Genomic DNA, 26,985 nt, shown 5'->3' with positions numbered 1-26,985 from the left:
TGTTTCTGGCCATCTTGTAAAGTTTTTTCTACTTTAATACTGAAATTCTTAACTAATTCCAGGTATTCCAGCTTTTATACAGCAATGTAAACAAGTATGAAAAGATGTTGACCTTATTAAAAAATAAAGCAAAACAAAAATCCCTTCCTCCACTCATTCTTTTTCTCAGATACAAAAGTGATTACATTTTCAAAAAGTACAGTAAGTCATTTAAAGGTAATCTCTGAGGCAGAAACAAAACACAGGTTTTTACTCACCACATTTTCTTTATCACAATATGAGCTGAAGTAATTTGAAATAATTACAGCATACTGAAGAAGCACTTTGTTGATAGTCTAGGAGAGGAGAAGAATATTTTTAATGGTAAATTACATCGTGTAAAACAAAAATAATTAAAAAAAACACAAAAAATGAGGTTTATACAAGTTATAGATTTTACAGGTGCTTACACATTTAGTATACAGTATTTTTTCAGATATAAACAATCCTGTGAGCACATTTTCAAATCCTTGCACAACAGATGGTGGGTTGTTCTTCATGGAATGTAATCTTCAATGGCAGAGATACTTTAATTTTAGTCATACTGTTTTTGAGAAGCATTGAGAGCTCTACTCCTTACAATGTGCTACATACTTAATGAAATAGTAGCAAGCTCAAGAAATCTAGGGTGGAAATACATAGATTAAAAATATAATGGAAAAAGAAGACCAAGGGAGCACTGTTCAAAGCCTGGCAATATGATCTTACCTTACAATAATAATGTAAATAGGAACTTTGTTTGCAAACAGAAAACTGTTGCAATGGAAGAACAGGAATAAATGTAAATGCAAACTTTTTTAAAGCTGTCAGGACTATAATGGAAATCTAAAGATTGTGAGGAAACGTTACAATCCAAATAGAAAGGTGGCCTAAGAGCAGATGAAAAAGAACTACCACCTCAGGGCTTCAACCAACAATACTTTATTGCCATACCTTGAATTTTAGCTTCCCTTGCTCTGACTAATTAGATAATTGCATTTCACCAAACTGTTCCATTAATGGAATTGTAATCAGTTCTTATCAAGAATAATAAAAGATTGTATAACATATATAAATATGAAACCTCAGAGAGAACAGAACTTCTCACACTGGTAAATTATTTTGGCAGAGTAGATGAAAAACAGTCTTAAGCCACAGACACCAATGTCTTTCTAAGATCCCTGTCAGAGATAGAAGAGATTGATTCCAGAGAACATTGGAATTACTTAGTTTTTAAGTATATGGCAACAGAGTCATTCACTCAAAGCTTAGTCAAGATGCACTGATTTTAATTTACCTTTGCAAATCTTCTCATTAAATGAGATAGTGCTTCTGGATTAGGACACTCCAGTTTCCTAATAATCTCAAAGCTTTGATTGAGTTGTGTGAAGACATCAACCACAGAACAAGAGAAGAGGGCATGATCTGATGTTTGCTGAAACTAGAAACATTCAAATGAGTTAATGTTTGTTCAGAGATCAAAACTGTGTTATCCGATTTTCTTAAACTTGAAATTCTTGCTACAGTTATAAAAAGTAATCAATAAAAATAAATAAAAAAAAATCTGACTATTAATACAGAGAAATGTGGCTTTCACGTTTCTATTACTTTTCAACATCTTAAAAATAAAAACAAAATTCTCTTTTATGATGTCAGTAACACATCAGAATTGAGTGAAACCATAGATTGAAGTCTATGGAGAATTTAGACAGATGGAATTAAAGCAGGAATTTGTTCATAGGGTTATCTTCCAAGAACCATTACTAACAGCATATCTCCTGAGGTCTAACAAGGATACTGTGGGACTTCTGGATTTGCCATACTAAATAACTGTCTTAATACTTTTTCTATTATTTTCTTTAAAAAGTAAAGGCTCACCCCATCTTTTTTGTCTCTTTCTAGTGCTCCGTGAAGAAATTCCATTGAGACATCCTCATTTTCATCCAGCCACTGAATGACAAATGGTTCAAACCACCTGAAAATTAAAACCAGTTTTAGAAAGTAATGTAACTACATTTCATAAAGATCCTGAAAGGGGGGATGCTGTACCACCCAGCAGTTTGGCATTTTGTGTCTTCACACCTTTTCTAGTTGCTAAGAAGTCTATCATTCTAGAAAAAATTTTGTCAGCAAAGACTCTGTGGCTACCAAAAGGTCTTCCAGGTTTCAGTTTCGCAATACTCTAACTGGTCTACTGTACTGATGTGAAATTAACAGTACCCACCAGAGAAATGTGTCCATGTTTTGCAGAGGATCATAGTCTAGACATTTTTTTAAATTTTAGAATGTGTCTTTTATCAGTATTGGTTCTTTGTTGACTTTTGTTTTTTATTTGTATGTGAAATAACTTGGATAAAACTTTGCTTTAATAAAACATAATCTGTGTTTTATTTTTCTTTAGTTGTTTTAAAAAAAAAAAATAAATGCAATAACAGGTCCCAAAACATCTTGGCAAATCAGCAGACTTGCAGAAGATTAAGGAATGAGATTAAGGATAGCTCATATAAAAGAAGACGACTGAATGCATTGCAGGAAGGAAGGTGCAAATTAAAGCAGCAGCTGAATGTTAACCCAATGCAGTAAGAATAATTTCAGTAGTATATTCCATTAGCATTGTATCTTTATCCAAATTTGGGTATGAAACAAATGCAGGGGCCTATAACTAATATTGCTGCTGTTCCCACATTTCATACCTTCCTCAGACATTCTCTGACCGAAATATTTCATCATCTATGAAGACCTGAAGTTACAACAGTTGGATGAAGCGTCCTATGAAACAGCTAGCCACACTTTTAACACCTGGGCTATTTCCTTTGATAGAAAGAAGAATTAAAGAGGAGGAAAGTTTGAAAAGTAAAGGAATTGTCAGTGCTACTCACTTTGAGATCTTGCACAAAGTTGAGCATAAATATTTGACCAAAATAAACCTTGCACCAAACTCATGGGAGACTTCCCTATACGCTACTTACAGAGAGTATTCAGGTGCTGCATCCTTGAAAGCAGAGAGTTCTCGTACATATTCATTATAAAACCATTTCACTTTGAAGTGCAAATTCATATAGTCTGTGCTTTTGCATAACCGCTGCTTTTCATGTTCTGTAAATAGAATGAGTTGAAATAAAAGCATTTAACAGCATTCTAACAGTAAATATCATTTTTGTGCTTCAGTGCAGTAGTGACATAATAATACAGTACTTGCATTTTAAAGCACAATTAGTTTGATTTTTTTAGGTACTTGTACCCACAATCTTAATCTTCAGGTTCTGAGTACCCTTAGGAAAAAAAAAAAAAAAAACAAAACAAAGACCAGACCACAAGTTAGGCTTTTCAACTCTCTTCACTGCAGTGAGGAAACCCCACAAATTCGCTGATTTCCTGTTCTTTAGATTCTTCTTTAATTGTTACAAAATGGTTAAGAAGCTGTGTCAGGTGTTAAGTTGGAAAAGACAACTATCACTGTGTAGTAGCCAAATGAAGTAACAACTATAAATGCCAGTCCTGTATGAATCTGTGAAACCTGCATTAGTAACTAGGCTCCATTTATCACATATAATTAAGAAAAAGAAAGAGGAGACAACTCTGCATCAATCTGATGTATACATGGCACAAGTAGCAAAGACAGTTTAATCAAGTGTTTTTGAAGTTTTTCAAATAGGCTTCACCTTCTCCATGTCCTCCTGTTTTCAATATACTGGATATGCAGCTGATCATGGATGGCAGAATTCATGGAGCCACCTGTAACCAATTCCTGCATTTTTAAAGTCTGATTTAATTGTTTTGGTAAAAACATCCATCTTTTTTTCCAGGATTATGGTCCTTATTTTATCTTATCCAATGTGCAACGTGCTCTGCAGTCTTCCCCATCCAGCCACTTCAGCGCCTAGACAGCTCCATTCTCTCACTCCATTGACTGACGGGCTCAAATCTTGGCTCCTTGCTCAAATCTTTCATTTCCTTCTCCTACAGCAGGAAACCATGTATCCACAAATCCCGGGCAGAGTAATCCTTCTCTCACTGACTGCTCACAGATACCTAAAATCTCCACAGATCTCATCTGTGTCATGTCACTTGCACATTCTTCCTTAAGCGAAAGACTATTTTCTTTTCTTAGCTCCCTTAAAAAGTGATCTAATACAGATGCTCGGCAGGAATGGCATTCTTGTGTAAATAGTATATATTAAGAACTTACCTCTTTCAAACCTCCTTTTTGGTCCTTACTTCTGCTTGCATCATAACATAGTATTATGCAATTTTTTCATATATATTTGGATGCGAACCTGATTTTATATAACAGCAGGAACATCCCATCCTCTGTCATACACACAGTTGAATATACCACTCGGTTCTCTGTCAGTACAAATGCACTGTGAAGTACACATTCTGTGTTTTTCAGGTCTGAGCAGGTACATAAGGAAATTTATAGTTTTGTTATTATGCCAAATCATCACTCCAGTGATATCACAGTGCCATACAGGAAGTGTTTCAGAAGCATATTATTAAGCAACGAACTACTAAGTTTTGTGTGAATCAATTTATGGAGTGCCCCTATGGGCTCCTATTGCCTTTTTAGCATTGTGTTAGCATTTTCAACTTCAGTGCTTTATCATCACACTCCAGAAAAAATCAGTAAATCTGTTTCTGTCTAAATATTGCACTTCTTCATGCCCAATCACTACTTGAGAGTATTACAAATTTTCCCTAGCATAATATCATTGGTTACCAGCCTTAAACAGAACCACATTGAGAAAGTTGTTTGCCTACTCTGATGGTTCTTACTTTCTACAGACCTGAGGAATCTTATTTTTTCATTCTGGTAAGAGCTTTTTCACAATCTGTTGTTGTAGACAGCTAGATAACCAAACATTTGCTCATTAAAAAGTAGTTCTTGTGAGACCAGCCTTTTGACTGAGAAAAATTATCTTATTTTTATCAAATTCACTGCACGTCTACTGCTTAAAATCTGTCTTATACTGCCTCCCAAAAGAGTGGAATTTCTGAAAAGAATACAATTTCTTTATTCAAGCATTGCATGGATGGGTTATTAGGTTATACAATGCAACTTAAGAATGTTTTCTATAGTATCACATACCAAGCAAATGCTTATTTCAGTTTGAGAAATTAGCGGCTGCCAATGATGGGTAAACTTGTCCAGGATGCTACGCTTACACAATACCATTCATTGGTATTTTTTTTTAAGTTAAGATCTAAATTATAACACACTAGAAGTGACCACAAGTGTCATTCGTTAATAATTGAGTTTTTTTCTCCAGGCTGTTATACCTTGAAAAGAATATTTAAAAAGAGTCTCCTAGGATATTACTTGTAGCTACAGATAAGTGAAAAATGCATCCTCAATTCCTAATATTAGCCTATAAGGACATCAAAAAATAGTTCATACGATCTACAAAGTCATTTTGTATCCATGCATATTACCTCTTCAGTTTATATAAACCAAAGGACCAAAAAAAAAATCAGGTGCCCACATGAGTCAGTCCATGACAATTTTAACTGGATATTACATGGGTTTATCCACAGCAACCATAGATTTCAGTTAGAAAGCATAGGAACATCACTGTAGCCACTCTGAATTCAGGTTAGGACCAGTGGATTGCTTTCTTAATTTCTGAAAACCTTGCACAAGTTGATGCAAATGTGAGACAACACAGGATATATGTCTGGAGTTTGGAGATCTGTGTCTTTTAGCTGGAAGGAAAGCTGGCACCATGTTTTCTTATACAGATATATCTATTTTGGGTTTTCTGGAAGACAGATGTAGCAACTGTACATCTAACTGCACATGTTTTTTCTAAAAAAGTTCACTCTTGCTTTGTAAAATTATTATAATACTGAGTCAGTCTTGAACTAAACCTGTCAATTGTACACTGTGCAAATGTGCTCAGCAGAGATTATGATAGAAATACTAGCCTTTTCTCATAATTGATTCGAGATAAATGGAATCTCCAGTATAGTAATCCTAATATTATTAATCTTTTTTTTGTGTGTGCTGCTACTTTTCTGAAACATTCCTTGTAATGAAGCATATTTTTACAAGCATCTATTAATCTACTGAGTTTCATAACAAGGACATTTGCAGTTCCCATTAGTGATAATGGCACATTATTCTACATTACTGTCTCATGAATCAATGAAAAAAATACTGATAAGTTTTCTGTAAACTGTAAAAGCTGTAAGGTGTAATCTGTATGTATGGGGCACTTCAACTGCTTTTATCTATCCCAGTTCCAGTAAAAGTATCTTTTTTTTCAGTATTGATTACACTGGGGTTTTTTTAATATGTCCTTAGGGGTAATGCTGTGATGCACATATGCTTTCCACAGGTTTGCAGTAATAGACATTGTAACTGCAACCACAATGAAAACTGTATAAAAAGTAATTCCATCTGAGCTGTTCAAATTACAATTACAGTAACAACTTCAAGATCACTTCCAGTAAGCAACAGGACAGAAAAAAAAAAAAATCTTCTGTTCTGGTGCTGTTTGTGTAACCAAGAAAGAAGAGACATATTTTTTAAAAATACTATTCTGTAGAATGCATTAATATATGCAAATATGTTTGGTGTGTGATGAAATCAGCCATGGACCTGGTGACACAGTATCTAGGAAATAATGTAATTGCAGGCAATTATTCTTTTACAGAAAAACGTATAAAGAGACATTGTAGGAAGGACTATAATCCAAGGTACTTTCCTCACAGGCCTGTGGCCAAACAGCAATACTTTGAAATCCTGTTTGATTTCTTGCTCATTCTTCCAGTAATTGCTAAAGAAAGCTGAGAAGGTTTTCATAAGGCAGCAAACAAAAAGAAACTGTGATATGACTATTATGCTTGGGTCTGATGTTTGTAGTGTTGTACTATTTTGTCAATAAAGCCATAATGATATCTTATTAAGCAGAAACATCTACATGACACTAAAGACATAATGCCATTTAACAAACTGGAACAGACTCCTGTTCACTACAGAATCCTTTGTCCTTTTTAACCTTGAAGTAATAACATCACTCTGAGTATCCATGTAATTTTTGATATGTATTAGTTGCTAAAAAAAAGGAAACAAGGGTAATCTAATAAACTTCATAAAAGATGAAGATTTTAAATAATCAGGTAATCGATTTGATATTTTGTTCAAGTCTAATTTTCCCTTACTTAGGTACAAAAGCTAAGAGCAAGGGGTTTATTTTCTACAACAGTTTCCTAGCCGCTGTTTTTTGTAACAGCATCCAGTTAAATTACTTGAAGTATTTTAATGAGATGGTTTTAAAAAATATTTCAAATCATTATGAACAAGAACTGCAAGAAGGACATGTTTCTGTAAAAATGAACAAATCGAGTGTATATATATATATATGAATATCTAACAAAAAAAAAAAAAGCTTGCCCTCTTTCCTGGCTTTAAAGATGATGTTTCAGAGATTAATAACTACTACAAAGAATATTTATGTGTAGCAAATTAATTATATCACAATCAGTTGGCTTGACTGTTACATACATGCCATTGCACTACAGTTTATTAAAACAGAAATGTTTGAGACTAAGCATAAGGGAATTGTGTTTGGATTAAATGCAAGATTTCCCATGAAAATTCAGATGCTATTTTCAACCATTGTGACATAATTCCGTATTATTTGCAATAATTACTTACCAATTGTTCTAGAGACTACTAGCTGCATATTTCATCTATTTCTTTCAGAACTGCTTTTTCAGAAAACCTGCTATTTCCAAACTTTCAGTCGTATAATTGGGAAGTATTTGTATGGCACAGACTGAGTATGGCTAGTGGAAGAAGAGCTCCTAAGGAAGTCCTGTGAGGAATTATATTGACTGAGTGTGAATTGCCATTCCTCCTCTGAACCACTATGGAAACATTACACCAGTATGATACATCTATGTTTTGGATAAAAGTAGAAGTCAATGTTTTGGGTACTTGATCCCAATGCAATTTCCCTACAGTGCACAAGTTGCTATGCCAATGCCTCTTTTAATGTGGGTATTACGCTTATAGTGCTCTAGACTTAATTCCTGTACTGCTGAAATGAACTGGAAGACTCTGAATGTAACATATTGGATCAGGCCACAGATGAAGAAAAATGTAATCTCAAACAAAGTTCATTACTGATTTAGAAGAAAACATTGGATTCTACTAGACATTTCATCCCAGGGTTCTTGTACTTTGCTAAAGGCAATGGAAGTCACTAGTTATTAGCTGAAATACAGAGCAGGACACAACTAATAGATAATTATGTATAATTTACGTTGATTTTGATAATGTAAAATACTACTGGCCTTTCTGAAAGGGCCCTTTGTGTCAAGATAAATATAATAAAACAAATATTGAAAACCAAGTGTCATTACCTGCTTTTTTGGGATTGCACTTACAGTTGACTTACTACTAATAAACCCCTCTAATACTCCTTTAAAAAAATATATTGTGTCTTTCATAAGAGACTTCTACATATTCAATCTTTTCTCTGCATTTACTTGGAAATCTTCATCAAAATATCTTTGAACACTTCACGAACATAGTGGATTACACCTTGAACAACTCTATGAGGTGATTAAGCTGCTTTATTACATTTTACAAATGAGAAACTGAGGTATTGGGAGACCAAGTGAATTTACTAAGGGAACATACGTAAATTATGAAAGGTAGTGGAGATCTTGTTAAAGATTTCTTAACCACAGAGTCATACTTCTTCACTGAACAGCAACCAGGGAAGGAAGGCAGATTGTCTCATTCTGAATTGTGAGAAAAAAATAGATTTACTGTTCTTTTTTGTTTTGTCTGCAGTGGAAGTGGGCTAATCAATCCTTGACTTAATGCAGTGCACTTTAAAAGTGGATATGACATTGCCCTTTATATTCAAGGAGGAGCTCTCAAAGTCAGAGGCCATTTGCTGTGTGCTCTGCTTTGCTTCAGTTTCACAGCAGGTACAAGAGAGTTCAGGGCCACCTGCTTAGCATGTGAAAAGGCAGAGCTGTACATTGCTTTCCGGGAGAGGTAAACTGATTGTGGGAGTGTCAAGGACATCAAATACCAATGTTAAATACTATCTAAGAGATGCAATATGGAATATCACGAGGGATGTATGGATCTGCTGCAAACAACCCTATTTTCTACTACAAAACATTGCATCTGCCATTTTTTACCTACTGTGTTATTTTGCCTAAACACTTCAAATTACTTTAGGCAAATTAACTTTGATATCTTAACATTACTTAGTTTCCTTTTTTACTTATTGAAAATTTAGCCTATTAGTCTCATCAGTTAATTAATGCTTCACAACCAAATATTTCCAGAAAAGTGGATGGGTATATCACCAACAGGGCAACTCAAGATGCAAGATATGCAGTTTGATTAAGCATAAACTTGCTCTGTCCTGCTTGCAACTAAGTGTTGCAGCTGAGTGATTTAAATCATTTAAAAAGGGTGGCAAAGAGGGAGGGACGGTTGAGTACATCCATCATACTAAGACAAAAAAAATGACAGTACAGCAAATAAGTTAATAAAATCAACCTCAGTATAACTTTTACCCTTCAATATCACATCAGAGTGAGATTTAAGTAGCACGAAAGCTAAACTCAGAGACAAAATTCTGTCTTTGGATATACATGGCTACCATTGATTACAGAAGGAAATAAGCACTTGCTTCCAAGGACAGAAATAACCTGAATTGTGTCTTTTTACTGTTAGTGGAATTTTTGCTTTGCACATGAACTGACTACAGAAAGCCCAAGGAAATGCAAGCTATGAATGGAGCAGAAGAAATGGTCCATCCTATCTGATATAAGATCTCTGATGATGATTAAAGCCCTGGTACTGAAGAATAAGATGGAAGTTTCAAATAGTTTGCACTGAAATTTTATTCAGAGTAAGTACCTAATCCGAAGTTAATAAAAGAGTAAAAGTAATGATGGTATAGGAATCCAATTTACATTGATTAGGCTTTCATAAACCTCTAATATGTATAAAAATTGCAAAGTAAGAAGAGAATATACATACTTCTTGGAAATCACTGCTTCTTGGGAAATGTTATCAACATAATTAAATGCTATTTTACAATGATTGAATCTAGGAGGGAAAAAAGAATAAAGGTAATAAAGGCAGCCTTAATTGTACTGGGGTTTAAGTGCTGAATACACAGCTGCACCTTCAATGTAATTTTTATGACAGGTTACTTTCATTTACTTGTTTAATTTTTAAAAAATTTATCTTTCCATGAAGGAAACATTTAGATTTGATTCTCTGCTCTTTGGCTTGTCACAAAAGTGCAAAGTGAGCATAAAACATTACCAAATAGGCATGGTAGCATTTTATAAGCAATTAGTAGAATAAAGTACAAACCAGTAAGAATTGGGCAGCAAGATAAATATGAGGCTATACTTTAATAACTACCTGTGTTATATCTGACTCTGTATATAAAGCAAAAGGAAAGGCAAAAACACAGAGGTGTTCTCCAATTGTTATCCAACAAATTGCTCTTAAGGCTTATTAGAAGATAATGTGGAAACAAGCAATTTTAATGGATTTATCCTATTCTTGTGGGAGTGCTGGAACCAGTATCAAATATTTAGTTTAAAACTAATGCACTTGCCCATAAGAGGAATTTTACCTGTTCACCTACAAGAGAAAAAAGACACTAGTGGATCTCCATATGTGGAAAAGTCCTGAAAGTAAAATACTGAGTCTTCCCCTTAATAACACAGAGGCTAGGAGAGGAACAGTCGTTTGCTGTATGAGCAAAGTTGTTACAAAATGTCTTAGTGTGCCATTTAAAAATAGGCAGGATTAAAAAATAGCATGCAGGTTGCTTGTTGTTTTAAATTTTCTTTTCCTCAAATGTTTTATTCCAGCTGATAAAGAAAAATATTTTGTTTTAAGAAAGCTCTCATTGATATCTGTTTCTAAAAGGAAAGAAGTCCAAAATATGAGTGCATTCACGGGGTGATTAGCTCACAGAATTAATGAAGAGGCACAACAGCTAGGTTCCACTCCTACAATGGAAATTGGACAGGGAAATTCAAGCCCTAGCTGCTGGACTACACAAGTGCACTAGGGGAATGTCCTGTAGGAAGAAAAGGATGAATGTTTTCTCCAACCAGCAGATGCAGAACTGCACTAAACAATGCAGGTCCTTTAAGTGACTTTCTGTGGGGACAGTCACAATTTCGCTTCATTTTTTTTTTTTTTCTTCTCCCTGCAGTCATAAAATTATTTCAGACAAAAGACATAACTCTAATTTTTGTAAAAATGTGTGTTGCAATGAAGTTGTATCATCTTACAGGTGAAGAAGAGTAATTAAGGACAATAAGAAAGTATAGGCAAAATATTCTTCCGGGCTGAAATAGTCAATAAACTACAGAGGAAGTCTTGACTGCCCCTTGGTATAAGACAGAGCTCTTTTCCTGCTCCTATAGGTGTTATACAGACACTTCAGCTGAACAGAACACTTCTTCCATGCTTGCTTACTCAACTCATTGGTTTGTGGAAAGGACAGGGCCGTGTGAGCTGTAAATAACCCATACATATTCATCAGTGTAGGGTTCATTTAAAGCATCATTTACAGTCTAATAACCTATATAGCATGGTAGTACTAGTACATGCTGACTAGTAAAATTGCTTTTGTCATACTTAGGCAACGTTCAGGAAAAGTTTATACACAAATGCTTTACAACTGGTGACTGCCTGGGTAAGGGCTACTAATATTTCAAAACAAGATTAATATTCAGTGTTTAAAAGAAGATTAAATAAGGGCAGAGCTTTCATGATTAAATATATGGGGCAATATACATTGCTATTACTGAGCGACAACTTTAAGACTAAATAATGAATTTGGGCATTCAGTGATGCACTACATTTTTTCTAGTAACATCTGGCACCATGAATACACCTACAATCAGACATAAAGAAGCTTTAACTTATTAAGATTACTCTAGACTTGTACTTCAGTATAAACACTCAGTAGTACTTACTGTTCTGATTATGGTTCAGTATGTAAAATCAAAGAAAATGGGTTAGGGAATGACTAAATGATATAGTGGGCATGCCCCCAAGTGCAAGGTTGTGCCATACTGGAGGTCTCTCTGGTAGTTCCAAGTAAGAAGACGCATTGATACAGGTTAATACAATGCCATGAAGAAATATTAACTTAGTTCCTAGGAATAGTTCTGTCCACTTTATCTGTCTTAATTAGTGAGTCTAATTAACTTAAAAAAAATAGTGCCATTTAGTATGGCTACAGCAATTTTTAGGCAAGCCTGGGGATCTGCATTGCACGTGATATGTACTTAAGTGGATTCTCACACTCACAAAGCTCAGCCCTCCAGTACATGCAGTATGTAGCTGCTATTACTAACATCATTGTCTGCTGTGCTGACCAAAGAACATTTCTAACTCCCCTCTTCGTCCAATCATGTCACATTCAATCTTATTCATTATCTGCCAAGGGAAAGCTTATTATTAACCCAAACTGCTACCTCCTTCTCTTTACCTTTACAGTTTCTCTGAATTCCCCATGAGACTACATATGACTTTATTCCTCAGGCCTCTGGAAAAACAAGGATGGAATACAGTTGTTGAAACATGTGAATGCAGAATGAGATTCACTACAATAAAAAGGTTTCATCCTTTGATACCCTGATGAAACCCTGAATTCTGGTGGATGCTGCCCTGTTTTCCCTTCCATAACCTTAGCCCCACCTCCCCAGATCTGCTCTGTAGTTTCCCTCTAAGCCAATGCTATATTCTGTCTTAAGGAGAACTTTGTAAATTGTAAAGTTGGGAGTGAAAATAGACTGGAAATCTGCCACCAAATAGTGTGACGTTTCCCTGGACAGCATTAGCCATTTTCATTTTTTTTCTATGCTGACTTTGTGCTCAGCATCACCTCACAGACCTGCATCTTCTCTTTCAAATCATTTTATCAGTTTCTGTGATGAAAGAGAAGTCTGTCAGAGAAACAGGAAGATGATATCTGCTTACGCATTGAGGACAACAGCAAGCTTATGTTAAATGCATAAAATAATGACTTTCTTTTTCTTCTGTATTTATAAGGCCCGACACTTCAGAATCTTAGCTCTGCAGAATTGAGACTGTCTACTGCTGTATTTACATAGCAGCTAATTCATTTCTGGCTTGGTCTTGACTTCTGGCCACTATCAGAATTAGATTATCATAACAACAGCAATTAGAATGTTCTCTTCCTAACAGACTGGATAACTCTGACCTATTCAAAAGTTGGAGATATGAAAGATCTGAAAAAGACATTTCTGAGGACATAGAATAAAAAAGATATGTTTGTAATTACATGTCTAATTTCAGCTCATTACTCTCTCATCACCTTGTAACCTTTGCATCTTCATACTTGGAAAGGAAAAGATTTATTACCTTATGAAGACAGTAACAAATCCCTTGCACTGCTTGTGAAATGCTCTCTCTGTCCTCATTTATTTTTACCATAAACACAGAATAATTTGAGGACCAGACAGTACAAAAATATGAACATCCTATAAATTCAGACATACTTGTGTAAACTAAATGCCAAACATCAATGTGTAATCTATCACGCAAATCACTGTTCATTCATGATTAACCTGCCAAGAGGGAAAAAAAAAGGGCCAAATCAGTTCTCAAAGGGAATTATGTGATACCTTCTCCATGCAAAATCTATACATGAAAATAATCGCAACCTCCTTAAATCACAAAAAATTAAAACTCGTGTGAACTTGATTTGTTAAAGTTTGCATAAAACTTTTAATACTATGCATAGGCTAAACATTGTTATTAATTTTAAATGGAAAAAGATCTAGAATGAAACGATAAACTCAATACCAGATTTTAGTACAGTTTTGTCTGCAAGGCATGTCAACTTGGTACGGTGTCACCCTGATCCTGGCAGCTGTGGAGACTTGAACTGTGCTTTGGGATGGCCTTTCCTCCCACACCCAAGAAGCGAGCTGTTTCCCCTGGCAGCACCCATCTACCCTGGCACATGCAAATATGCTGCCTTGGTATTCAGAGACACATGCAGCCACTATACTCCGCTCAGCAAAAGGCCACTGCTGCTGCTGTTCTCTGTCTTCTCCATGTCACAACAAGACCCTCCTAGCTAGTCTGTCCTGGGCAAAAATCAAGGGAGGAGACAAGGCAGAGGGGTGTAACAGCTGCTGGTGCCTGGCTCAGCACAGGAGGTAGGAAGCCCTGATCCTTCCCACAGCAGCTGCAGCTCCATCCATCCCCCGGGCTGGTACAGGAGGCAGTCATCCGTACAGCGAGGGGACACAGCCTGAACAGCCATTCTGAACTGCTCTCAGGAAAAAGGGAAAAAGGAATATAACCTGGATGCTCCAGTATTGGTCTTCTATTAAAGAACAGAGTTAGGACATACTCATTTCCTGAATTTAAGCTGATGTGAGTGGCTGGATATATTTGGGAATATATAAGGTGGGAAAAACCAGAAACAGGATCTTGAATGGGCTAGTTTAATCTTTTTTTATCACATCAGCAATCCTTTTGCAAACAATGTTGGACTATTTCATTATTTCTTGATTGGATGCATAAAGGAATCAACTTTATAACACAAAATATGCTGTTTCAGGAGACTAATACTAAATTGAGTCAGGCAAAGATTGCAATCACAGTCCTGGGCACTACATATGAACAGATGGTAGCCTATGTTAATAACTTGGAAGGCGAGACTGACATAGCAGAATGCAGTGCATTTTGCTGAACTCCATTAAATCCATGAGGATTGAGTGTGACCATATTTAAAGGCTTGCTCCTAATCTTGTAGAATTTGGAGCATAATATGTTAATGTCATTAACAACTGCAGACTCAAACTCAGTTTGTAGAATGTCCATGGAAAAAATTGATTTAAAAAACAGCAAAGCTGGAGAGAGAAAGAGCATGCTGATCTGTATTTTATGATTAGATTTATTGAGGTTCCTGTTTAGGAATGAAACCATAGAAACTATCATTTTTTTATTCTGCAAAAATAAATACTACTTAGGGAGAGTGTGATGAACTTAATCTCAAGAGTCATGATTTTAACAGTGATCTAAAGGTTCATGTGAATACATGTATATGGACCGGCAATATTTCTATCACTAATTAAGACTATTTCCTTAATTCCTTCTCCTCAGTATTTTATAAAAAAGTTTTGTGCAGGTATTTTTACTTGTTTTTCTGTGATAGCCATGCTTTAATGAGTGGATTTGAAACCATTAGTTGGAAATTATCTGCTGTAGAAAAGAAAAAATATATTTTACCTATGGCTAACCACAGTACTATCTGAAAGAATAAAAGAAAGCTGCATTTAATTCTGTTGGAACTAGAAAGAATACAACCTGCCTTTTGAACACAAAGAGGTTAGTTATCTGTGTGTGTTTTCTCCATAACTTCATTCTGCAAATGTTTCTTATGGGCAAGTTAGCAATTTTCAGCTAGCAAGAAAATATGGCTATAATGCTCTCTAGCAATCATATTTATGGTTCTTTGGACACTGATGACTTTCTCAGATTTAGGTAATAAGAAGCAGTATTTCAAGTTACAGTTCTTTTGTCTCCTTCTTCCACAGGCAACTTCATATAGTTGAAGTGCAATCATTCTTGTTCACTAACCTATGAAACATCTTAAACAAGTATGCCTCAAAGCTCTTCCCACCCACAGAAATCTGATGCCAGGGGTCATTTGCAGTGGAAATCAGTCTTGGTGAACTCTCTAGTGTAATTAATTGTTTGTTCTAATTACCTTCCAGAGCATATTTCACGTCCTGGGCAAACAGGGTCCACATGATTTCAGCGCTGATTTTTCCCATGTTCAGCTCTTGAGGGAACCTGCAATCAATCACATTACATCAATTCACCTGCTGCTAGAAATTAGGCTTACAGCTGCACAGCAGAAAAGCAATAATTTCCACAAAATAATTCCCCTAGTATGTACTTACTGTATTTTGTGTTTTCTAGAGTTATATGAACCATCCAATCTTCAAATAAAAACTTCCCTTAGTCTAATGTCAGGGGCCTAAGTAATTTGTTGAACATTGCACAAATTCCCTCACATGACATTTTAAATCAAGAAACATCCATTTATCTTGCAGATAACTCCTCAACTTTAGATAAATCAGATGGTTTAGGAAAAACCTGAAACAGTTGTCTCAGATGTTTAGCAGCTACAAGTTTTCCTTAATTCCCTTATTATACTGGAAAATAGTGAAGTTGTCTGTGAAACTGCATTGGTTTATAGTAGTTGAATCCAAATCACTGTTTGAAGACTCACCTTGAAGTATGGCTAAAACAAGTAAAGAATAAAAAAAATAAAAGTAAGGCTGTCCCTACGGCAGGTGTGGGACTGACACAAATATGAGCAGTTCTCAGGGTACAGAAGTAGACCAAAAAATTGCTAAAAAAACTAAAGAGCAGAAAGTACTGCACAGAATCTGAGTGGTAAAACAGCTGTTTACAGTACAGTGGTGCAGTGAGAGCCATACAAATATATGAGCAGTTCACCATGAATACATAAAATCAAACACCGTATTTATGAGGAAACACACAGAGCTGCGTGGTTTTTGCCTTGAGTTTAATACACTACTTTATATTATCAGAGAATTTGATTCAAATTATTTTGACCTTTTATTGAAGCACTAATCAAATTCAAAAAATATTGTGTAATAATTTTTGTAAAAATTTAAGAATTTAAAATTTTCTTATGGCTAAAGAAAGAATGAGAATGATGTGCAACTTTAAGGTGGTAGCAATGTGATCCAAGTAATGTATTCTTTCCAGGGACATATTTGACCCTGATCATACCTGCAAAGAAAATGTACTTAAACAGCTCATTAGCTCTGTCACTTTAATATGAAGCAATTGCTAGCTCTGATCACTAATATGCCTTTATGCTAGTGGATGGTCAATTACAGAATTTTGTATTAATTCTCTTAACACAAAATTAGTCGTTGTTCAAAAGCTCAATGTATTTCACTTGTCTTAATTCCTTTACCTTCAGTCCAGTCTGAGTGCTCTCTTAGCACCAGACTTGAACTTTGACAGTGTTGCTCTGAGGAAATATTTATAAGTTGATTTAATATTGACATTGTCTTTTGTCCATAATGCAAACCCGGGTCCGATAAAAATGAATCTGATTTGTGGAGTATGTATATATATTTATACATTTTAACTTGTGAAAACACATGGAAACACAAACTGCAATTCTCTTTTCACTATGTTCCTTAAATTACTGTGGTTCAACACAGTATCCTCATTTCATCCCACCTGATTTCAGTTAGGTACCTAAAGTTCATGCCCAAAGATATCAAATTCTGTGTCCCTGAGAAATATAAACTTAATGCATAATCATCACCTGGACATAATTAAATTCTTCCATTCAATGCCTAGTGTATGGATATTTACAATGTTATCCTTACATGGATACATTTTTGTATACAGGACTGACTGTCATTCCCATACATTCTGTTTCATTTTGTCCAAGAAAATGACATCTTAGCAGGAGATTACTGTGACAAAAATGATCATACAACAGAGAGAGTATTGTATTTTAGTATAAAACCTTTACTTTTCTTCATGGAAGCTATGATACCTGTAGGTGAATGTATCAGAGACTTAACAGATTTTTAATTTGTCCAAAGTAGGTTAGCAATGTAAAGTGAACAGTTAACCTAGTCAACATTTTCAGCCAGTGAAATTGATTTAACATGTTAATGGAATAGTACCTGTAGATATCATTGTGTTGCAGTATTAGCCACAAAATACACTTCTCCAAGCATTAACATAATCAGAAACAACATCACATTGCTTGCCAGGGTTCAGCTAGACTTTATTTCATGAAAGTTTCCTACAGTTTAAAAGTCTGAATTTCAGATAATTCAATCCTGATTCAGAAAGTAAAACTACTGGCTGATCACACTATAACGATAGAACTCTGGCTCCAGCATTATCCCAGCCATATCATTCCACACAATGATACTATTGCTTTTCCACTTTTTACATTTATGAACAATAATCATATCAGAGCTGGTAATAAGTGGAATCCTATAAGCAAAGTAAATTTCTAGTATTCAACACTGTCTTCACAAGCTTGAATGTTTGCTACTGAAGCTTCACCCAGCTCAGATGGGTATGCACAACAGAAACTGTGACAAACATTGTTTTCACACATTAGAAATAACCTTTACACATCTGGTTCATGGCATTCTTTTCTACTGTCATTCATATGAATTGTGTTGACACAAGAAAATAAGCTTTGTTCTATTACTCTGTTCTGCATTTTTTATCTTGTTCACTGATGTACAGCAATTGGAGATAGTACATCTTGCACCACAAAACTAATTAGCCACAAGGTGCTTATTTAAAAAAAATGACTACTTATAAGTATATTTCAGAAATAAATAGCTGTTATCTACCATTGTTAAAATTCCTTTCATATGCATACTAACTATAATGGTTGAAAACTTAATTGCATGGAGACATTAAAGGGGTATGGTGTAGACAATTTGATTTTAAATTTTTCAATTATTATTATTTTACAGAGGATTGGACAGAGATTAGCAGTGTATAACTGATATATCATTTCTGCATTAAATACTTTTTCTTAAATGAAATGTAAGACCTAAATAATTTTAAGTTTTTCAACAATTTCTGCATTTGCTAACATCAAAATCCTGGGATTAGTTCTCCCTTTTTGGTTTACAGTTACATCTATCTAAGTAATATTTATGTGTAATTTCAGTTAGCTATTCTTTTAATTAATATTGACCAAAGTGTACAGGATTGACAGAATACATCATGCATTCAAAAGATTCATCCTGAATGTCAATGAAAAGGAAATAAAGCTAAGGCCTGTGTCAACAAATATTGCAGAATTGTGATGGAGTAAAACTTTGTCTTTAACTAGAAAAGCTATAATATTTTGGCTGCTATTTCAAGCATTAGGTGGCCAGGATAGCAATGATGACCATGATACACTCTTTCTCTAGACGTCCAGTATTGACCACACAGACATTAGACTGGACCTTTTTTTTGAGCTAATGCAGCTATTTTTCTAGAATTTTTGAACAATTGAAGCTGAAATGGACATCTGAAGGTCACCTAGCTCAAAGCAGAAAGAACCTCAAAGTTATGTCATGTTTCTCAGGGCCCGTACAGCTGAATTCTGACTACCTCCAAACATTAAAATGGCACAACCTTTCTGGGCAACATATTTCTATGAACTCTCTCACTGTGGAATGTGAATTTGCTCCTGTATAGCTGACGTGAGTTCCCCTACATGAAAATTGTGCTCATGTCTTTTACTGTGCACTTCTGGAAGTGGTTTGGTTCTGCCTTTTCCTTGTAACAGTTCATTAGGAAGTTGAAAAATGCAATCAGCACTGCCCTTACCTGTGTATTGCTCAGACTGTACAAACTGCTCCCTCAGCTTCTCCTCACACATCATGTGTTCCATCCCCCTAATCACAGTTGTTCTTCTCTAGTTTTCCAGTTTGACAATATCTGTCTTGTAGTGGGGAATCAAAACTGGAAACAACCATCCAAATTGGTGTGTCACAGGTTCCTTCAACCCATGGGCTGAGGTCTTCCTAATGCAGACCAATATGTTATTATGCAGAATACAACTCTCTGGCACTAGCAGCTTTATTCATGAGGGTAGCAGGATTTGGTATCTTCTTAAGGTCCTTAAATTCTAAAATGGTAGCTGAGCTTTTCATGGTACCATGTTTTGATTAACATTCCTCTGTTGCATGAAATTTGTTTTAGTAACAAATGTCATGGTTTATGAGAGCTACTTTATCAAAGCCTGAAAAGAGGTAATTAAAAACAACCCTGAAATTAAAAAAGAATATTTGACATTTCCATAGATTAAAAAAAAATTGAAGTCCTAATGACCTCCTAATTTCTTATTCAAATCAAACAATCACTTATGTATTTTAAATATAAACCCAAGAGAAATCCATTGAAATAGACATTTTAAAACATGTCAAATTATCCACAGAGGTCTCAATTATCCATTTCCATTTGTCAGAGTTTTTATGGAAGTGTGGGCATACTAAAATAGATCTCAAGAAACATGTTAAAGCTTTGTAGAACTTCAAATAGGCAAAATTTTTATGTACGTTGTTAAAGGTAGCACATCAGAAACAGAAACTTCCTTCCACACTTCTCCCCAGTGGGTGAGAAGTGAGGTTCTTCATCCAGTTAAAACCCACAGTATCTATCAGTGAAGCTTGTTCAACTTCACTGATTGTAGCAGAGGTGACCTCTTTCAAGCAGACAATGTTTTAGAGCTTTCTTATACCACATCCCAGACCTTGTGTTGATGGGCATGGAACAAAAGTGCACTGACCTCTGTGCTGCTGATAATGCAAGACACCTTGCTCTTTCAGCTACATTTAGTTAGGACTTAAGGTGCAAACCAGTGATAGTAAATCTCATTAGACACCATGATCTGCATCTTCTGCACTGTGTCACACAGATAATGACACTGCAGATCTCATTTAGAGAAGCAGTATTACTGATTCCAACACAGGTGTTATGAGGACAGGCTGACTTTGACTGTGCCTGATATCTAATGTCAAACATACACCATCATCTCTATGGTAAGTACAAATGCCAATACAAATCAGTCCTACCACAGCAGGTAGAGAAACGAACTGTAAAATGACAAGCTTGAAAGGAATGTTCCATTTAATTTCAACCAGCAAAACTGTTTGTGTGAACAGTGCGGGAAATGTCGGTATTATTTCAATTAATATTATATTCATTTTTGTTGATTTGATTGTTATGAAGCAATATGTCACAGTGACAAGCTCGTTAACACCTGCAGGACTCCTTTCCAGTCTTTATTCTTCTAGGAAAAAATCAAGAATGCTTCTAGTGGCTTACAATCTGCCAGGTAACTGGATAATATCGGCAATTTTCACAGTATCCTTTTAGTCTCTGGAACTTGCTGGGTGGTTTGTATTTTATTTGAGGGAAGGGCTAAAAACTGTCATGTCTACTTCACAATTTATACTAAGATATCTGTTTTTAATCTCCCTAACTTTTACTATGTATTTTAAACAATCTACTCCATTGTCATAATACCATTTGTGCATTCGATTAAGAATATAAGGGCACATGACACTGCAGAATACTGATGAAGACTTAATGTATAGATGTACTATATCCAAGTGCGAGCCCTTTTCCTTGGGGGAAGTGTAATTAGTATGGCTATGATATGCACCACTCCTGCTACAATTTTCCTCAGAGACGGCCTTATGCATGAGTAGGCATGTTTACTTTAATAAATTATAAATTATAAATTCCATGTTATATTGCATTCCTTTCTGACATCATGTTATAATGTTAAAATCAGTACTTGACAACTGTAAGTACAACTTTCAATTTGTGCTGTAAATCTGGCACATCTTGAGTTTGGCTCCAAATGTCAGAAGCCGTAGTAATGTTTTTTTCAATTGTAATATATCTTTATATCTAAGAAAAATGACAGAAGTTATATAATTCAATTTGTTTTCCCTAAAAGTGACCTTCACATAGAATACTCAGACACTGATCAAGAAAATCATGTGCCACAGTTCACAGCAGTCACCAAACACAATTGACAGCAAAAATTAACCAAAGCATTAAAATATAAAGAAAGAAGTCCCCAAGAAGACTATTTTGAATTCACCATATTAAAAAAAGTCACAGTCAAATTCTTCACAGAACCAGGTAGTTAGATTAGTGTAGAAGTTCTCTGGTTCTCTGGCAAAATACACAACAATTGCAGTCACATGCATGGCTGATACTCTGTTTCTTACTAAGGACTGATGTAAGAGAAACTTCATCTACAGATGAATGAGCTCAGTGAGAAACCATCCCTCACTAAAGGACTGAAATTATTATTAAGTTCTAAACAAGTTACAGACAGCTCAAGGATTTCTTAAGCATGATTTATTGCTGTGCACAAGATGTTCATGGATGCTAAAGCTGGGGATTGGATTCAAAAACTAATCCAAATAAAGTCAAAGGGTATGCCAAGCACTGCAACAAGCTCAAGAGAAAGAGAACAAGTCTCCTCATATTGTAAAAAGAGATGGGCTGAATAAGAAACTAGTCAAATTGCTAGTCAGAACCATGTTGGATAGTCTAGGGTTTACTTTTGCAAATCAAAGACTAAGACACCATCTCTAACTTGTGAGCTTCAAGCAGAAAAAGCCTTAAGAATTTTTTAAATGACAGTGACAGAAATGGAAGACAAGGAGCTTACTGGGCACCATACTTCAGTGCAATGGCTCATCTCATCATTTTGATCAAGGAGATGACTAGTATTTCTGCTGTAATAAAGGGACCAAGAATCTTGGTACATCTTTATGCAAATAAACACTGACTTATCACATATTTCTTATTCTAATGAAACAGCATTTCATGTTCCTGGATTTCAGATAAAGGTCTGGGAAAAAAAAAAAAAAAAAAAAAGCCGTCATTTCTCTTTTTCCTAAGCTCCATCTTAACTGTACTTCAGAAATTCCATTACTGGAGTAAATCCCAAGTCCTCTCTCAGATCAAACTCTTTGAAGGAAATCCAAGACAGAAATTACTGACTTCATTGTATTTTGCAAAATCTTTTACCCTACTCAGAAGAAGGAGATATATTTGAATGAATATATGACACACATTTGTCAGAAAAGTAGTATGCAACCTAGAATTTCTTCATCAAGTTGGAGGAAAGAGAGTTAACAGTATTCACATAAGTACTAGTTATACAAAGGCCTTTTCCATTTGAGATCGTTTGTTCTAAAACGAATATGGTAGCCATCTCAAAAGTGGAGGTGCTGTTAACTCAGAGCTGTAAAGCAGCACAGAAAGGAGATAAGACTCCTTCCAGTCTCCTGCATTATGAGTATGTGCCTAATAGTCATTATTATTTTCATTATTCCATAATTTGTTTTATTCCTCATTCAGTAATGAAGCACAATTTTATTGGTCTATATATGCTGTCCTTTTGTGCATTGTTAAGCCTGTGATCTAAGAACTATACACAATGGAAAATTTGAGTTTCCTGTGTGTGAATTCACACAAGGATTTGTATTTTCTGTTGTCGTGGAGTCAATTTTCTCTCTGTTCCCTATGCCTAAAGTATTTACTAAAATATGTGTTTCTATCAGGTGTACACTTTAATTTAGTGTTTATGGGCTACAGGTATACTTAATTCCAAGTTGTCTCTGAACTTCCTGTCTAGAACTCATGCTAGTTTCCATACTTAAAACAATCATAGACTGATGAGTATTATGTGGCTATCAAAGTTATGGGTATTATTCAACTATCACAGATATTGTTGCAGTGTTGAAGCTAACAAAGCCTAACACACAACAGAAGCATACAAAATTTTCCACATGCTAAAGATTAATGGTAACAGCAGCAGCTGATTTATTAAAGGGAAGGCATAATCCAAAGTCAAATTCTAAAGCACCTATATAAGTAAGAATTTTGTATTATTTGTATTTTATCACCTTATTTTTATGTAAAAAGACATGTCTTTTGCAAACTATTTCAGAATTTGGTCCCTAATCAGCAAAATAGCAGAGAAATTTCCCATACAAACCTCTACATACTACATTTTCTAACCTTTGTAAAAGCCACACATTTTCAGATTTCTCAGTGAAGCAAGAAGATGACCAGGAGAGTGCTCGATTAGTCCTTTAGTTTCCTCTTGCTACAATTATTTCTGTCTCAAGGCCCCTAAAATTTTCCCAATTTCTCTGTCATTCTTAGAGCAATACTACAAAAAAAAAAAAATCTCAGTTTATCCAAAACATTACTATTAAAATCCTTCCTCACTTGCATGACAGTCTGTAATCCTCAACTCATGTCAACCATTCAATACTATTTGGTGGAACTTCTTAATAAACGGAATATGCTAGGTTTTCATGGGACATAAATAAACCATTAGGTTGACCATACGTGATCATTTCCATGTATTTCCAGAAATACAAAACTGCATGTAAAAGGTAGCCACTTGTGAATGTCTTCCCTTTATTGATTTTCATTAAGCAAAAATTTTAAGAAAACTGTTCACACTGGCTAGTTTTAACAACGTGCTATATATATAACCACAGATCAATGGAATGAAATTGAACTCAGCTTGGAAGAAAATGAGATCAATGTATGAAGCAAAACATAAATAAACCCCCAAAGCATTTATCCTAGATAGTACTGCACATCTCCAGTTCAATCCTAAACTAAGAAATTCCTATCATGAAGATTAAAAATGTTTTTTCTTAATTTGCGCTGTCAAATCTGCAATCTGATACATTTTAAGAATATTGAAGTCCCTGAACCTCAGATGCACATTCTCAGAATAGCTCATATTCCATGCTTGGTGGGTTCAGTCTCATTAGGTGCTAAAGAGAGTCTGGTTTTGGTGTGTGAATACACTCATTTTTGTGTTGTGCATACAGCAACAGGTTAGATTGCACTAATTAATTGTGGAGTGCTGGGCTAGACAAAAGTTCTATCTGATTTTAGAAAATATGTATTCTATTTAAACAGTAAGCAAAGAGTTCATTTATTCTCACTTTTTGTGCTCTATCCTCCACCTATCCAAAGTTTTATTTTTAACCAAAGCAATGTTCCTTTACCTAAAGAAAACATAGTGGACAAGACAGATACCGTATACAGTCTACATAACTAATCTGTTCTTAAAGTGTGTGATATATTGCTACATGGGAAAATGACAGCAGGTCTTCTGAAAGAACAGAGTATTGCTTTGTCAAACAGGATAATGTTCACAAATTCAATTAAATAAGTGATATTCATATGATTCCACAGAATGAACTGTAACTGATAATGGGGAATATCACTGAATGAAGACACAAAACACATCAGATACGCTTTCCGTTATTAAAGAAACATTCTAGAGGTAACCTGACCTAGTCAAATTCATTATATAGTTTACCTGATTTTTTCACTTCCTTCCATGCTTTTTTTTTTTTTTTTCCCCACTGATGTATATTTCATAACTCACAGACTCATTGGTTACAATTATGCTGTTCCTTCCATATAGGTTATTATCCTTGACTTCACAGATTTATTAAACAACCTAGATCCTGAAGCATGAAGAAATCTGCTCCTGCAGATTTCACATGCCAGTTCTTTCTACACTGTGGAATGGGGAGGGAGCATGTGAAACCTTCCGGAGTCTTGCTTTTACAATGGCTCTGATAATTTCTATTTCCAAACACTCAGTATCATTTGCCATTCTGTGCTGGTATCAACATTCTTCAGTTAGGTTCCTTGTCCTGTGTTATTCTCCTTTAATTTCTGAATGCCCAGATCATATTTCAACTAAATACCATGTTCATGGCAAATAAAACTCAGTCCCATTGCATTAAATTTTAATTTGCTCTCTTTTATGTTCTTTTGCAATGTTTAATCTATCTTGACTTTTTAAATTTTAACTTAATGCTTTCTGACTTCCAAAATTTAACTTTGCTAATCATATCACTTTTTTTCCCCATTTCTTGTAGATTCTGTTTTTTACCCTAACATTCTTTCTGAGCTGTTTATTTACTGTATCTTCTCCAAGAACACAGTGCTGACACTGCTCCAAGTTCTTATCTCTAACTGCAAATACAAGTTCCTAGCAGATTTTGCAATACTATTTCACATGAGTACTTTCTCTAGGTATCTTTGATCAGCTCTTCTGAAACATCATTTATGCTTTCTTTACTCAAATAATAAACAGTATCATTTCTTGGTTCTTAAGTGAATCAGAAAATTTTGTTGGTATCCAACTGTGGCAATCTCAGACAACATTAATAGCATTTATTCTTCAATGGTAACTACAGTCTTTATTTTCATTTCAAAATGCAATTTTTAGTTGTCAAGTGGAGACTAAAAATTTCAAGGGCTAGCTAAGACAGTATTTCAATATGCTCTGCAGGAGCCACTAAAAGACAGTATTAAAAAGTACTAAAGAAGCACTAAAGTAGTAAATAAGAGTATGAAACACAGAGTGTTCACAGAGAAAACAGATACTTGCATTGCAAAGATGTAAGAATCAGTAAATAACAAAAGTTATTTAAAAGTCCCACAAGAGCTGTCTTGTTTCTTAAAATTGTATTACAGCACACATGACTACTCTGAGTATACGTGCTGTACTATTAAAGGGAAAGCTTTTTTACTAAAGATGGGCAGGACACAAAGTTTAGATCCTGATTTCCAAATACACAAGCATATTTCAGCTGAAGATTTTATTCTTGATTTGTTGTGCTTTTTAAATGAACAGATATTTTATTTTGATAGAAATTTCTTCTGTCTTGCAGTGTGCACAGTACAATTTGACAAGTGCCAGGAAGTCCTAGATGTGGTTGTGAATCACGTTCTAATCACATTTTCCATTGTTTTAACTAGTATAATGGGAATTTTACAAATTAAATACCAGATTTCACGGTTTTCCCTCAAACTTGTCATGTTACTTATGACATATATGATCTGCAGGTTGCCCACACAACTCCCATTGAATGGGCTGATGTGGTCTTTCAGTTGCTGCAATGCTTGCTGAAGCAATGATGTCATGTTTCATCTGGATTCATGATCTGATACAGTTCAAACTACTCTATCAAAGCATCTTTTTTTGATATAAAAATAGGTTTTCCAAAACTGGTTGAGAAAAAGATATTGAGCAATATTACACCATTGTAATAACTCCTATCAGAATGTTTGGAGCTCTCATGGAGTTCTTCAGTAGCCTCATTTCTACAATAGATTTCAAATAGACATAGACTTGAATATTTCACCGAGACACGCCATGGCCATAGATTTCTGATAAGGAGTCATAGTTTTGCAATATTCTTATGCATTCAACTTGTATTTTCCTTTCATCCATTTTCTTTTCTGGGGTAAGCAAGGGGGAACAGGCTGTCTGTCAATTTTCTCAACAGCTTTTACATACTGCTTTT

At 35.0% G+C, this 26,985-nt stretch overlaps 1 protein-coding gene across 1 annotated transcript in view; it reads right to left on the bottom strand.

Moving 5' to 3' along the window:
• The window catches only part of UNC13C (unc-13 homolog C), a 212,384-nt gene that overhangs the window by 39,412 nt on the left and 145,987 nt on the right, over positions 1-26,985 (bottom strand). Inside the window, exons 21-25 of the mRNA XM_042804059.1 lie at positions 15,783-15,868; positions 2,988-3,114; positions 1,897-1,993; positions 1,316-1,459; positions 258-335 (exon numbers count right to left, since the gene is read on the bottom strand). Coding sequence (XP_042659993.1) covers positions 258-335; positions 1,316-1,459; positions 1,897-1,993; positions 2,988-3,114; positions 15,783-15,868 — 532 coding nt within the window. The remainder of the gene's footprint in view (positions 1-257; positions 336-1,315; positions 1,460-1,896; positions 1,994-2,987; positions 3,115-15,782; positions 15,869-26,985) is intronic.

The sequence above is a fragment of the Tyto alba genome, unplaced genomic scaffold (assembly GCF_018691265.1).
Source record: "Tyto alba isolate M040663 unplaced genomic scaffold, T.alba_DEE_v4.0 Super-Scaffold_41, whole genome shotgun sequence".
NCBI classification, from domain to species: domain Eukaryota; kingdom Metazoa; phylum Chordata; class Aves; order Strigiformes; family Tytonidae; genus Tyto; species Tyto alba.
The sequence above is the reverse complement of the archived record's forward strand: the minus strand, read 5'-3'. Positions and strand labels throughout refer to the sequence as shown.